This window comes from Amblyomma maculatum, chromosome 5 (genome assembly GCF_055883805.1).
Source record: "Amblyomma maculatum isolate TAMU_Amacu chromosome 5, ASM5588380v1, whole genome shotgun sequence".
Lineage (NCBI taxonomy): Eukaryota > Metazoa > Arthropoda > Arachnida > Ixodida > Ixodidae > Amblyomma > Amblyomma maculatum.
In genome coordinates this window covers 11,604,951-11,619,571 of record NC_139348.1, presented here as the reverse complement: position 1 = coordinate 11,619,571, position 14,621 = coordinate 11,604,951, and the positions used below count along the sequence as shown (strand labels likewise).

The window sequence follows — 14,621 nt, the reverse complement described above, 5'->3', positions numbered from 1 at the left end:
GCAACAGGTGAAAAACACAGAAGGTAAAAATTGGATAAATTCGATGGAAAAGAAACAGAGTGTGGAATTATACCGAAAGTGGAAAATGCAGATCAGGAAGGAAGATTTCTTTGATAACTCAAGAGGCAGTGCCCTACTTTTTGAAGCTAGATCAGGGTGCCTTAGAACACGCAGCTACAAAAAGAAGTTTAACAATGGAGATGACACATGTGCTGTATGTGGAAACTCCAGTGAAACAATTGACCATATTATACTCGAATGCAATGGTATCCATCCGGAAGTTGATGCAGGCGCAATCACTGTTCCTGAAGCTCTGGGGTTTAGAGATAACAGTGGCCGGGTGAATAAACCGGCGGTGGAAACTAGCAAAAAACGGCTGGAAGATTGGTGGCTTAAAAGCAGAGAAGTGACATAATGTTAGTAATGTAGGAGGAAAATTTAATAAATAGAATGATGGTTTAGTTAACTATTCTAAATCAATAATTAAGATATATGGAGAAAAATGAGCATGATAGCTACTGCTACCACCCCGTTTCAAAGGGGATGCTCCTATATTCTATCCTTCCATCCATCCAAGACTTCTGTGCCCAAGGATGTGGGATCGAATCCCGGCCGCAGCAGCAACTTTTTTGATGGAGGTGGAAAGCAAGGCGCCTGAGTGCTGTGCAATGTCAGTGCACATTAAAGAACCCCAGGTGGTCGAAATTTCCAAAGCCCTCCACTACGGGGTCTTTCATAGTACTCGCAGCAAACAATTTCTGCCATACCATATCACGCATCATTAAATCACAATACAGTCCATGGAAAGGAAATACGCCTATGCCACTCAATATCTATTTACAGAGTTTAATTTTCAAGAAACAGTGCTACAATACACGATTATATAGAGTAGCAAAACACTGATCTCGTGCTAAACGAAAGCAAGTAGAAAGTCCGGACCGCAGATCTGGATAGGTTCCAAACTTTGGACGCAACGTGTACTGAAAAGGAAGAAAACAAGACACAAATTAAGGTAGGCTTTTTAACATTCAATCATATACTGCTACAAGAACTAGCTTTAGAAACCAGATGGTTTGTTCCTTCTTAACATGGTTATGAATGATGACAAAACAAAAGTAAAAAAAGCTGAGCTGGAGTTGGAAACCGCAATGTCTGAAACGCCGTATTTGAAATGTAGATTATGGCAAAGCCACCAACCTGTAATGGAAACCACGACGGGGCATTCTGTTTTTTTATCTGATCCTGACATGAATATAATAGTTCCATTTTTCAGAGTAAAGGAGTGCGGGTTAGAATCTTGGAAGCATATTTTTTTTTTTTTTATCAGAGGATGAGAAGTGAAACATACTTCCTGTTTATGCATGAGGTTCCATAGCGCGCATCAAGAAAAGGACCGAACATGAGCGCTTGTGTTCTGTCCCTTCTTTAATGTGCGCTATGGAACCTCATGTAGATTACCCACTAGCCCGAACCCTGACCCTTCCTGTTTGATTCTTTGCTTGCTTTCTTCAATGCACTCGCTGCATTGTAGAATTTGTGACGCAAGAAACTCTGGACCATAGAGTAAGGTAGGTGGGGAAATTTTGACATCGCATGAACTGAAGAGGAAGAACACAAGACACAAATTAAAGCCCTCTTTTTAACATTTAAAACAATCAAATACTGTAACAAAATAATAAATACTGTAAGCTGTAACAAATATGGCAGCCCCTATTAATGCAAAATAAGTGAATAAAATTCTCAAATGCAGCCCAAATCTGGTCAGGTTAGATATACCAGTACTGCCCTTCTAAAAGCCGGTGTCATGATCACAGCTGACCGCATGCTTTCGTTGATTTATAAATGCAAAAATGGACAACTCTCGCAAAAAAAAAGATAAATGTGCCGCTTCTTAACATTCGCATCCACCATAGCTTATGCTACTTTGCACGTTCAGACGACAAGGACGGTCGACTCTGGCAAAAAAACAAGAAAAAAAAAAACATCTGCCGCTTCTTAAAGTCCGCCCTAATCCATCCTAATTTACAACGAAATTTTGTTTTTACACAGCAGCATTTATATATAAAAAAAAACACTGTTATATTACGAACTTCACTGCATGAACAGTTTATCTTTTAGCGGTGTAGAAAATCCAAACCCAAGTTCTCGAACCCTTCCCTTTCCGCTTAATCTTGAATGCATGCATTTGTGACTATAATACAAGCAAATTTGGAAGAAACAGCAAACGAAACAAGTAAAGCTTTGGTAACATACAATTGCATACCTCAAAATATCAGTACAGTTGAAATTTTCTGTGGAGCCAAGCTGCTCCCAACAGGTGCTCTATCATTAATTTTACCCACAGAAAACCTTTTGACCAAACTTGGGACATCTCAATTAAAATCCTGACTGACGGCTGGAGGTACAAACATTGCCATCAAAAATTATCATGAGCTTCATGTGTTGATACAACTGCCATGAAATGGGTACTCCCACTGAATGCGAAACCAAGTGGCGCTGTGAATGTTTTAACGGTGCCTGAAAGCCTGCAACTGCATTGCAGGTATAATAGGAATGGGATGTGCAAACTGAAAGTCTCAGCAATATAGACCACCAAGTTCAGTTTGATTCTTGTACTGTAAGTTCTCAATGGTTTTCTCACATGAATGCCAACTAGCGCCCATATTGTAAACGTCCCTCGACTCGATGCTCTACCACCAGTGCTTGGAGTGGAGAAAACAGCCACTCCTCCACTTCAGGGCCAATTTGGATTCATGAATCCAACTCGGCATTTCCTCTGACAAGTTCTCTCTCCACTCGAAGCAGCGCAAATGGCGTATGGGGATGAAATTAAGGCGTAATTTTGGCCCGAAAACTGTGTGCTAAAGTAGCACGCTTAGTTTTTCATGTTGAGTCTTCTAAACAACCTTCGCAAGCAAGTTGGATGTTAAGAGCATAGTGGAACTTGCTTTGCGGGCTAGATGAAAAGGGTGGCTGTGAAAAACGACCAAAAATGCTTTTGCGCCTGGCAACAGTCGCTGCTGGTGACGTAGAGTTTACGCAGTACATGACATAGGCTTTGAGAAATGGTGTGAATACTTCGGTTGGTGTGAGATGTTCTCGCCCTTTCCCGCTCTGCCTTTTTTTTTTTATTGCCATGCTTTGACAGACATCAAAATACATTGGAAAAAAAAAAAGTAAAAGCCGGCACTTTCTATGAACATGGCTTTGGCCTTCAGAGGGCTCGGGGGAAAACGGTGAAAACCTGCATGCTGCTTCACAGTGCGTTTCAGCGCATACACCTGAATTCGGAGCCCTAACTGAAAATGTGCTTGAACAGAATGCCTTCGCTGGCAGCGAATATCCATCCATAGGACAAGCACACCAATGCACTCCCTCGACAGTGCCACGCGTCCGAAGACGCACTACGTACCCTCAGGTGACAGGCAAGCCATTGATGCGTGGGGTGCAGCACAGATGTCCGCACAGCCCCACCGCGCCTTCGGTGCACCCCAGCTTACTGCTTGCGACATGCTGTTCCCCCACAACAAGTTTGCCGCCGTTCATCAGAAAGGGCGAGCTATGGAAGGAGTGCGCCTCCCCCACAGCTCGAGTCCACCTTCAAACTCACCATTAACCTTGAAATGCGCGCCTCAACTCTGCACTCAGTAGGCTCCGAAAAGTTGTTCACTTCATCGGCAACGACTTCAAATGTACCCACACCACAGGAGCATAATGCGATAATCAATTACAGTACTGGTACCGGCGGCTGATCACAGTTATAAAAGCTCAGCACGGGCAGCAAGAAGCCACGGCCACACCTGTAAAACGATAACGTGCCAGATGTCCTGGGTCGCTGTCACTTTCAGCCAATGCTTTAGAGAAAGGTTTGGTGCATCCTCGTCATATCCACTTTCGTGAAGTTTGGTACCGGTACCGGCGGCTGATCACAGTTATAAAAGCTCGGCACGGGCAGCAAGAGGCCACGGCCACACCTGTAAAACAACAAAATCCACACAGCGAGCAAACGATGTGATGTCCTCAGTGTTTACAAGTGGAGTGGTCGAGGAGTGGCGCCAAGGCAGCGGCATTGCGGACTAGAGATTCTTGAGAAAACTCGAGTTCTCTCTGGCGCTGTGGGAGTTATTCGAGTGGAGGTTGTTTTCTGAAACGAAAAACGGGCCTCAGGGGCTGCTTGGAGTAGAAGTTCGAGTGAAGGCGCAGTCGTGAATATGACAATAAGACTAACTGCCACATTCACGAACATGCCTTCACTGCAACTTCTACTCCAGGCCGTTTGGAGCGGCAGATCTGTTTTGTTTTTTGCCAGAGTCGACCATCCTTATAGTCTGAACGTGCGGCGTAGCATAAGCTTTGATAACTCTGATCAGCTGCCGGTACCAGTACTGTAATTGATCATCGCATTACACTTTTGTGGCATGGGCACATTTCAAATCGTCACTGGTAAGCGAAAGTTTCGTGGCTCGCCCTGCGCGATGGCTTCCCCAGACGACGGTGAACTTGCAGGGGAGCAGTGTGTTACATGCAGTAAATTGGGGGAACTGGAGGTGCGGACAAGCTGTGCGGACATCTGTGCTGCACCCCACGCTTCAGTGCCTTGCCCATGGCAGTCGAGGAAGCGCATTCATTTGCTCATCCTACAGAGCGATATTTGCAGTCAGCAAAGGGCATGGCTTTTCAAGCAGGTTTTCAATTATGGCTCTGAACTTGTCCGAAAGAGACAGGGCAATCAATGAACAGAAGGGTAAATGAACATCGGGCAGACACAGGCAAAGCCCTCCCAAAGGCAGTTTCCCAGCATTTCAATCAGATGGGCCGTAAGGTTGTTGAAATTTATTTATTTATTCTCCATGTTGGGCTTTAAATCTTCAAGGGACACAAAATATAGGGTGGCATATCTGATCCATAAATTTAGAACATTGGAACCAACAGGAGCAAATATTGTTACGTGAAATCTCTATGTATTTACAGTATATTTACAACAGCCTCAACTAGCATAGCCGCGAGCAGCAACATGGAACCAGGCCCACTTTGTTACAGTTGAATCCCGCTATAACGAAATTCACGGTGCACGAAAAAAAATTCGTTCTCGCGGAACTTCGTTATCGCAAAAATTTGACGTGAAACGCAGAAAGAATTGCCCAAGCAGCAGCAAAGGCGTTTAATGCCAAAAATCTGTAAGCTTGGTTTGCTTACGCTTCACGGCGAGCAACGCCGTCACGCGATTTTCGCACTCGGTCAGCAAACCCATTGCAACATCGTCGTCTCGGACAGCAACGAAATTCCCACAAACCACGCATACACTGCTTTGTCCAACTCTTCATGGAGGGGCCGCGTCACCTTTTTGTGCTTCGAGGATGTGCCTGAAGCAAGTGCCATTCTCACGCTGTCCTTATTGCCTAGAATCGTTGACAGCGAACTTGCAGGAATTCCGAAGTCTTCAGCAATTGCCGCTTTCTTCCTTCCGCTTTCTGCTTGGGCGATTATTTGAGCTTTTTGCTCAAGGGAAAGAGTTTTGAGTAAAAAGAGTTTCAGTCACTGACCAAGTCAATATGAAAAAAGAAGACGTTTCGGAACCCCTACGGGTTCCTTGATCACAATCAAGTTTTGCGTTTTTTCACTTGCGTTGCCATCGTGTCCTGCGGATGAAAACTCGTCGTTGTCGAAGAGAAAGGCAGCGAGTGAACAACGCGACCACACCACAAAGCCAAAATGGCGGAACTGCAATCACGTGATTTCATGCTTAATGTGGCTTTGGATTTGACTTGGACTTCTCGCCAATAAAACTAGTTTCGGTTTCGATTTTGAACGCGAAAATTTCGTTGAAGCGGAAACGCTCTGCAAAAATGGTTCGTTGTGCAGAGAAATTTAGGCCATTAATTCTTATAGGATACTCGCGGGGAATAAAAAATTATTCGTTGTCGCGGAAATTTCGTTGTGGCGGTATTCGTTGTGGCGGGATTCAACTGTATCTCCTTGTCCCTTCCACGAGGCAAGTGAAGGAAACACTTCGTTGTCGTTATCTTGCAACAATATCTTGAAAGAAGCATTAGTATTCCTTAAATATATTTCCTCTCTGCCACAACTAGTCATGCAAACAATCCCATAAAGTGTAAATAGTACAGTTTATTCATAGCACATGTGCATACTCTGGATCCCCGCCCCCCCTCCTGTAAAAGCATAAGCTCCAATTGTTTTTTCAAACATGTTTGTTTCTCATTACTTCTTACTTTGGTTCCCTCTTGAATTGTTTCAGATAATGCCATGCTTGGCAGGTATAGTATACTCTAATTTGTTGTTATTTTGATTTTTTTTTGTCCTTCTCTCCCCTTTCCAAAACCTCTTGATAGCTGTTCCCATGCAGCTGCATTGCTCATCAGGTCCCTTTGGAATGCTTGTCCCTTTCAATGTATGAAGGAGCACTGAATAAGGGTAAAAGGGGTACAAGAATGCTGAATTGGGTGAGTTGGTGAGTTTGCAGTTGTCCTTGTCTTCTTTGCGCTACGTTTCCTAAAATGTAAAAGGGGTACATCTCAGTTTGCAGGTCGAGCCAACGTTTCGACAAGTGGACTTGTCTTCGTCTGGGCAAAGCGATCATCAGTGGCAGGGGTTTAAATACGCTTTTGCTTCCAAAGAAGAAAAGCTGTGGAGGTGAAAATGGGTGGGAATAAAGCAGGTGAAGGAGTGGGGAGGGGAGGATGGGTGAGAAGATGAGAAGAAAGTAGGTCATGGAGTGAAGAAAAAAAAAACATCTTCAGTATGTATTTCTCAGCCTGGAACCAGGGATCCTGTGGCCAGTAAAAGAAGTAAAAGCAGCATACCAGGAAAAACTACAATACCGGGTAGATGATTAGTCACCACTTAAGAAAATCCCTTAAGTATATTCCCTATGCAACATAACTATTCGGGGAAACAATCCTACATAGCGTTAATTGTACAGTTTATTCACAACGCATGTACACTCTATTCCCTTCTGCAATAGCATAAGCTGTACATGTTTCTCCAAACACATTTCCCCCTTATCACTTGTTGCTTGAGTTTGTCCTCAAACCTTTTTTTTTTTTTTTTGCATGTCATTTGTGGTTCACTGTGCGGTTATTATCCTGTGACTTTGTACACACCTCCCCCTCCCCCCCCCCCCCCCCCGCCCCCCGCCACCACCACCACCAGCTTTGCAGAAAGTTTTAAGAATTGGCCCCCTTAGATATATTCCTTATCAGGGCCCTTTGCAAAGCCTGTCTCTTTGTAAGGTGTATCTGCACCAAACCCTCTTAAGTGGTGACAAATCATCTTCCCGGTATTGTAGTTTTTCCTGGTATGCTGCTTTTACTTCTTTTGCAGGCCACAAGATCCCTGGTTCCAAGTTGAGAAATACATACTGAAGATTTATTTTTTCACTGCATGACCTACTTCCTTCTCACCCATCCTCCCCTCCACACTCCTTCACCTACTTTCTTCTCACCCACTTTTCCCTCCTAAACTTTTCTTCTTCGGAAGCAAAAGCGTATTTAAACCCCTGCCAGTGATAATCACTTTGCCCAGACGAAAACAAGTCCACTTGTCGAAACGTTGGCTCGACCTGTGAACTGAGGCGTACCCCTTTTACACTTGTTCAGTGCTCCTTCATAACGGGTAAACCATCTTCTACCTGTCCCCTTTCAAGAAACACGTGTCAGCATCGAACCTGCTTTCGGTGCTGACAATCGTCTACTTCGCATATTAGATTTTCTTGCTGCTGCTGCTTTTCTTTTTTTTTTTTTTTTTTCATGTGATGGAGGCACTGGTTCCATGCTCATAGAAATTCATACCCAAGGAAACATTCTTTCACTTCTCGCCCTGCTTCTTCCCCCCCCCCCCTGGCTTTTCTTCTTCGGAAGCAAAAGCGTATTTAAAACCTCCACCAGTAATTGTGCTGCCCAGACGAAGACAAGTCCCCTTGTCGAAATGTTGGCTCGGCTTGCTAACTGAGGCTCCCCCTCTACACTTGTTCAGTGCTCTTTCATCCTACAAGCGAATTCCCTACTTTGATCTAATAGATGTGCCACCTTCATGGTCCCAACAGCGCAACAAACTTTGTTTAGACTTGATGTTAAACTCCTCTGTTCATAGTAAAACTCAAGGTGTATCTGGGACAATTAGATTTCTAACTGCTTAGACTGTGCAGCTCTGACAGGTCAACTTTCAGTGCCCCAATGAGGCATTTACACTGCCCAACTTGACACACAGTACTTTCAGAGAGAATCATGCTTAGCAACAGGTATAAAAAAATAATCCAGAATAGGTGCCTCTTATAAAGGGCTACAGGTTAACTTAATTTTCATTGCAACAGTTGATCAACACTTACAGGACGGCCAAAACACTCAGCACCTCCAGTATTTCCTGCTGCTGCACCAGCCATCCCAGAAGTATTGAAGACGTCAACAAGTTCTGGCAACTCTATAAAACAACAGAACATTACAGAAAGAAAACATGAGCAACACTGCGCATCAGAGCTTCAGATGGGTGAAGTTTAAATTTCCCAAACTTATTTAGCTACCGACAGCACAGAGCAACACAAAGATGCTACTCAGCTAGAAATCATCTGCACTATGTCGTGCAGCAACCAACAATGCTACTGAGTAAAACTTATTTGCCTTTGTCTGGGCCTTAGAAAATAACCTTTTATTTATTTATTTTTTCATTTGCTCCTGCACAAGGTCTGCAGACATAATTAAAAAGGTATCACTTGCAGAGTTTAGAAATCGTTCTTGAGGTGGCACCACAAAAGGCAGCTATGTATTGTACAACCAACAGACATATGAGCTACCACTGCACAGCACCAACTATAAGATTGGAATGCAAGGAGGCAGTGTCCATATTCCAGTGTACATAAAGCAATACCTAAAGGAAGAAGGTGTGCCTACATACACACCCACCAGCTGCTCGTTTAAATGGACTCACTTGCTGAAAATAATGCGCAATGGTCTCAACTGCCTCAGATGAAACAGACAAAGCGAGCACTCAGATTAAAATATTCAAGGTGCATTCTGAATGAGTGAGCCCAAGAAAATTTGCACTTTTCTTTCTAGATGCAAGATTTCTGGTTCCCAATTCAACGAAAATGTTTGTACTCTAAAAAAGTAGTCGCATACAGTGCCAAGTCTGAACGACAAGCACTGTATCGCAACAGTGCTCAGATAACAACATTTTAGCGCACATTATTTGGATTACATAACTGGTATCAAAGCCTCCCTTAACCTTCACCCACTGGAAATTCCGACAGAAAATTGCACAACTTTGTCCTCATTGACCAAACTTGCTCTTAGAGTCGCCACTACGCACTTCTCGTTGCCATTATAATTCAATGAGCGTTCAGCATCTTCATGGTCACACTGATGCTTTCAATAGGTCCGTTTTTCCTAGACCAATTGCAGCATAGAATAAATTACCCGAATCAATAGCCTCCAAGCATGACATTTAAATTTACGACTATACTTGCTGCCCATCTAAACGAACAACTACAATGGTTTCCTTTCTGTGCAATATTTATTCTTTCGAGTTAGTTATGTTGCATTTGTTTTTGCTCTTATACTGCCCATAGTCTGTTTTAGGAGTTTTTGAATTGCGCTCAGGTACAATTTATGGTATTCTTGAATTGCTGTTGTATTACTGCATTGTAGTGCCTGTTCTCGTTTTTCATTTACTGACCGTTGATACATATGTTATCGATTCCCCCCCCCCCCCCCCCCCAATGTCATACCCCACTTGGGGCCTTTAAGGGATAGAAAATGATGATGAGACACAGTAAAGGTTATGTGAACGCATAACTTTTTCTATCACGCAAATAAGACAGGGAGTCTTGCGCTCGTGCCAATAACTTTGGCATGTAAGTATGCGGCGACATAGCACAGCTAGAAGCAATATAAGAACACAGGAGCACGTGGCCTCGACACTTTGCAAAGTGCTGCCACCGACATGTGATCAGAATCAGCAGTAAAGGCGCACGCAAAGTAAGCTTGGACGGCTCCTTTTTCCGAGGATGCCCTTTACATTATTTCTTTAAACAAAGAAATAAGTGGTCAGTGGTACCATGGATTGACCCATAATTTGATGAAGATTGGACACAGACATGGCATCCGGATTGTTCCCTGCGACATAAAACAGAGCCAAAGGCATGTTTGGTCGAGTGAATAACCAGGAGTTTAAGTCTAGATGCCAAACTGCGCACCGGACAAGGTACTCCGATTGTATCCAGGGGATTGTTTACCAGATTCCCTTACATTGTGGGAAGCAATACATTGATTAAAACTTCCTGCTGGGCGAGTTGGTAGTTCATCTTGATGTAGGTTTTTTTTTTAGCGCAAACGTCTCGCCTTTCTTGTCTGTCATTGTTTGCGCTAAAAAAAAAAAAAAACTACATCATGTAATACATTGGACAAACAGGAAGATTCATTAATAACAAAATTAGAGAGCACACTGCAGCAATATCGGAGAAGTCAGACATCAACCTCCCAGTGCACTGCAAAGGCTGCTTTATTTGTATTTGCAAAGACCAAAAATGTCCAGCTGACCTTCACAATGGGAAGGTTTTGAGAAGGAATAAAGACAGGTTAACAAGGGAAATTTTCAAAGCACATGCAATCAGGAACTCGGAAGACCAATGTGTTACCACGCCTTCAATGGTACTGTTGAAAAAGGAATTAGATTACGCTTGTTGGCAGGATGTTAAAGATAAGGAATAAGTTAGCTGCAGAGGTAAAGTGAAGGGAGAAAAGATGCGCGGGTTCAGATCAATATAGTTGTCAGTGCAGTGTTGTCCTTGTGTCTGTGTGCGCTTCTTCGGTTTTGTTCCTCTGCTCTGCTGCCTTCTTCCAAGATGTTACACCAACTAGCTCAACATTCTACTCTATTATTGTTCAACTGAGTGATTTCATGTGAAAACCAAAGCCTTGAATGTACACGGCATTGCGTTCCACTGTTTAGGGCACTTAAAAGGCAACAGATGAGAAATGTATGCGACAGTCAAGCACAGCAAAACTGAACATGCCCGCGCCTACATTTTTTGCCATCACTACCTTGTGTTTCGCCTTGCAGCTCGGAAATTTATTTATTTCCCTACTTCTTGCTACGCTTTTCCTCTCTTTTACTTCTGAGTGAACTGCACCACCTTCCTTCCATATTCATAGCCAACTTTACTTTTTTATCCTATGCACTGTATTCTTTCCTTCACGGTTCTAAGGCTTATGTAAAGTTGGCTCCTTAGTGTTGGTGAGCCTGATGGTAAAGCCATTAAAAAAAGCAATTTTGCATTTTTTTTGTTTTTTTTTTTATATCTGCCCTTCGATTCTAAGTAGTGCGTGTGCAGTGATGTAATTTCAAGGGAAGTACATCCCCGTGGCCAGGTGCACTTTACGACAACTGATTGTTACCAAAAATGTTTTTACCATTTAGGCAAAAGATGTCGCTTATGGAAGAGGAACTGGGACTTCAGTTTCATTTTACTATATCCAAGTTTACTATAGTGGGGTTCCACTGTATTAGCACTGCGCTGCGTGTTCATTGTCAGTTTCGCTGAGCTAAGACAGTGCACTCTTAGACAGGCCCTCCAATGGTTAACCGGCTTCAAGACAGCAATAAATGAACCAGCTGTGAATGGACCCCTTTCTAAGTCAAGCCAGAGCTTTGAAATCAATACTGAGTTGCAGGCAGTCACAAATTTGCAGTGATGGCAGATGAGACTGGGACAGGCATTGAAAAACATTCCTCATCATATGTCTAATTCTGCACATGCACCATGCCAATCATTTAACGTGCCAGAGAGTGCCATGTAATGATTAATCACAGGCCTTTAATTGTGACACTCAATTGTACAGTGAAAATCCTTTCCTATTTACAAAAATGATCACTAGCTGTAACATGAACTGTAGAAATTAACACAGAGAGCTGAGGCTGTGTGATCACTACATGCATAATATCTGCATTCCCAGGCCATTAAAATTGCAAACAAGCCATTCCTTTCTCCAGTAGACACAATATGAAAAATTTTTGACTGATTTTAACTCTTATTTATGTGGAGGATCAGAATATCGCAAAAGTGTATTTAAATTGCCAATGACAATTTTTTATTCAATATGAGTTATGCATAGATAAGCCTACTAACTACTTCAACGTAGCCAAAAACATGTAGTTGCTTACCTTTTGATCTAATTCCAGCCTAAGATGCTGTCTCCCCATTTTTGTTTTCCTGGCTTCTATTATACAAAAAAGAAACACCAGAATTTTTTTTCAAAAATGAGGTTTAACTGCTTAAACACAAACAATTTAGAACTGATTCCTAGCTTTTAACAAGCAGCAGTCATTCATCAATAAGAGGCCTGGAGGAATGTAAGAGACTAATGGTATAATGAATAATGCAATTTGAACATTATTTTCAATAGCAAGCTGTGGTACTTAAGAGAATAGTGAAAGCTTAGCATCAAAACTAAGGCAACAGGTGATGCCACCAAGCTGCCCATTAAAGCTCACAAAAATAATTTGTTTTGCCGATGTACTGCATATTAAACTCGCTGAAATTGGTGTGCCAGACTTACTGAATAACATAAAAAGCTTTCTGCTAAATAATTTGACAATCTACCAGCTCCAAGACGCTGTGGAGCTGGCAGATACACATGGGGTTCACGACCACCCTGTGCAGGATTTCTGGCTCAAACAGGCTTCTGCTGCACACTGCTAACTCGAATAAGAAAGTTACTACATGATGATCTTAAAACATATGTTAATGGCCTGCAGATCTATTTAATTTCTGACTCTGTCTCAGGGATTAGATTGCAAACGTAAGCATTTTATGCTGTTGTCAAAAAAGGAAAACAATACATTTTTACAGAAATCTAAAAAGCAATACAAAACATTTTCTCATTATGGCCTATAACACACGAATGGAAGGTACAGAAGACAGAAACCTTGCTGGTCTTCAGTTGATGGGCATCACCCTATCCCTCCTCTTCCTCTAGCATTGCATTCAGTAATTTTTCCAGATTGCTGCGCACAGCTAGGAAGAAGAAAAGCTATTAGTAGACACTCTCATACCAGTCTTTGCTTCACTCTATATTATGGCTTGTGAATGACATCACTTGCTTTAACATACAAATGCCACAGTTCAAAATTGAGCTCTTGCTCTGAAAAAGCAATGACTATGTTCATTTTTGTTTTTACATATCGAACACCCTGGGCGGGGACACTTATATCCCCACCCACGGTGTCCGATATGCAAGAACAAAAATGTTGAAGCCGACTTGCTGTGGGACTGCCCAGCACTGAAATTGACACGAATCCCGGCACTTGGCGAAAGCTAGCCTACCAGCAAACAATCCTGCCACGTATATCACCTGGACGCAGGGACTCCTTGACTTATAAAATCACCCAACCTTTTTCCATTAATTTAATCATTTCTTCATTCTTCATCTCATACCCTACTGATGCCCTTAGGCAGTAAATATCGTTAAAAAAAAACAAAAATCAGACGGCACAAGCAGGCAATGTACTTTCCGGTTCTAACCCAAAAACATTGATAAACATTCGCCGGTAAAAAAATTACGGCATCTGAAAAACCCAATAACGCCGGTTTTTGGTACCTAGTACCAGTTCTTGAAAAACTTTTCCTCTTCCGTCCCTTCAGAGTACAGAAACAAGCACAAAGTATTTTAACCATGGCTCCACTTGTTTACGTTATTGCAAAATCCGGACACTGCGATATGTGCCAAAAGTATTTCTGTGGCTTGACATCGTATTTTTTCTCCTTAATACCAACGTTGGGAAAAAAATTACTGCACTGTCGACATGGTGAGCACTACGTGCATGCCCCTTCTCCCCAATGAGGGCCGTAAATATAAATAACCAAAGAACTTGGGAGACCCTGCACAGCTCTGACCCTGAGACCCAGCTGGGCGCGATCAACCTGGCCGAAGAACAACGCACACCAGCCAGCATCCGAGGCGAAGCGCCAGACGCAGGTGGCGGAGATACGCGAAGTCTATTCCTCCTTCTTGATAAACATGCATGCATACCGCCACAGCGAAATAGCAGCGCTATCTGGCTCAATGCAAGGGCGCCAGTTCTACATCTGCAAAAAATACAATAATAGTCTGTATACTTACGGCTGAACTTGACAGCTTGCGCGACGAGCAGCTTTGATGAGCCAGTTGCCCGCCGTTTTTTATCCTCTCGGGCCGGGCAACGTTTACCCAATTGACCTTCTGTTGAAGGGCCGCTGAACGTCGGCAAGGTTTTTGAGTTACGTTTGACGACTGCGTCGTGCCCCTGAATTACATTAACATACTGTACAGCAAAAGGTTCATCGGGAAATCGGAACAGCGCGAACTTGTACAAGTACAGAACAAGATGTCACATGTCACCAATGGATCCCAAAATGGCCTAATCGCACGTGTGTCGCACCCGCCACCTATAGGGGGTATTCACTGACGCACTGTGCGCTATGCATTGTGGGTAATTGAAGCGCAGTCGGCCATTTTTGTGTCCACGGAACGAACAGGGCGAACGTACGTATCAAGTGCTGTCGTGCGGTTCTACAAGCAGTGGCATCCGCAGCTATATGTTATTTACTGAGCTATCGTATACTGTAATAG

At 43.0% G+C, this 14,621-nt stretch overlaps 1 protein-coding gene across 1 annotated transcript; it reads right to left on the bottom strand.

Moving 5' to 3' along the window:
- Nucleotides 1-821: 821 nt before the first annotated feature.
- LOC146187758 (uncharacterized) lies at nucleotides 822-14,476 on the bottom strand. The gene is made up of 5 exons (XM_084603441.1): nucleotides 14,459-14,476; nucleotides 14,133-14,355; nucleotides 12,175-12,230; nucleotides 8,345-8,436; nucleotides 822-980 (listed from the first exon to the last, which is right to left on the bottom strand). Exons 1-5 carry the CDS (start codon nucleotides 14,474-14,476, stop codon nucleotides 911-913), a joined length of 459 nt encoding a protein of 152 aa, XP_084459567.1. The 3' UTR covers nucleotides 822-910.
- Nucleotides 14,477-14,621: the final 145 nt, after the last annotated feature.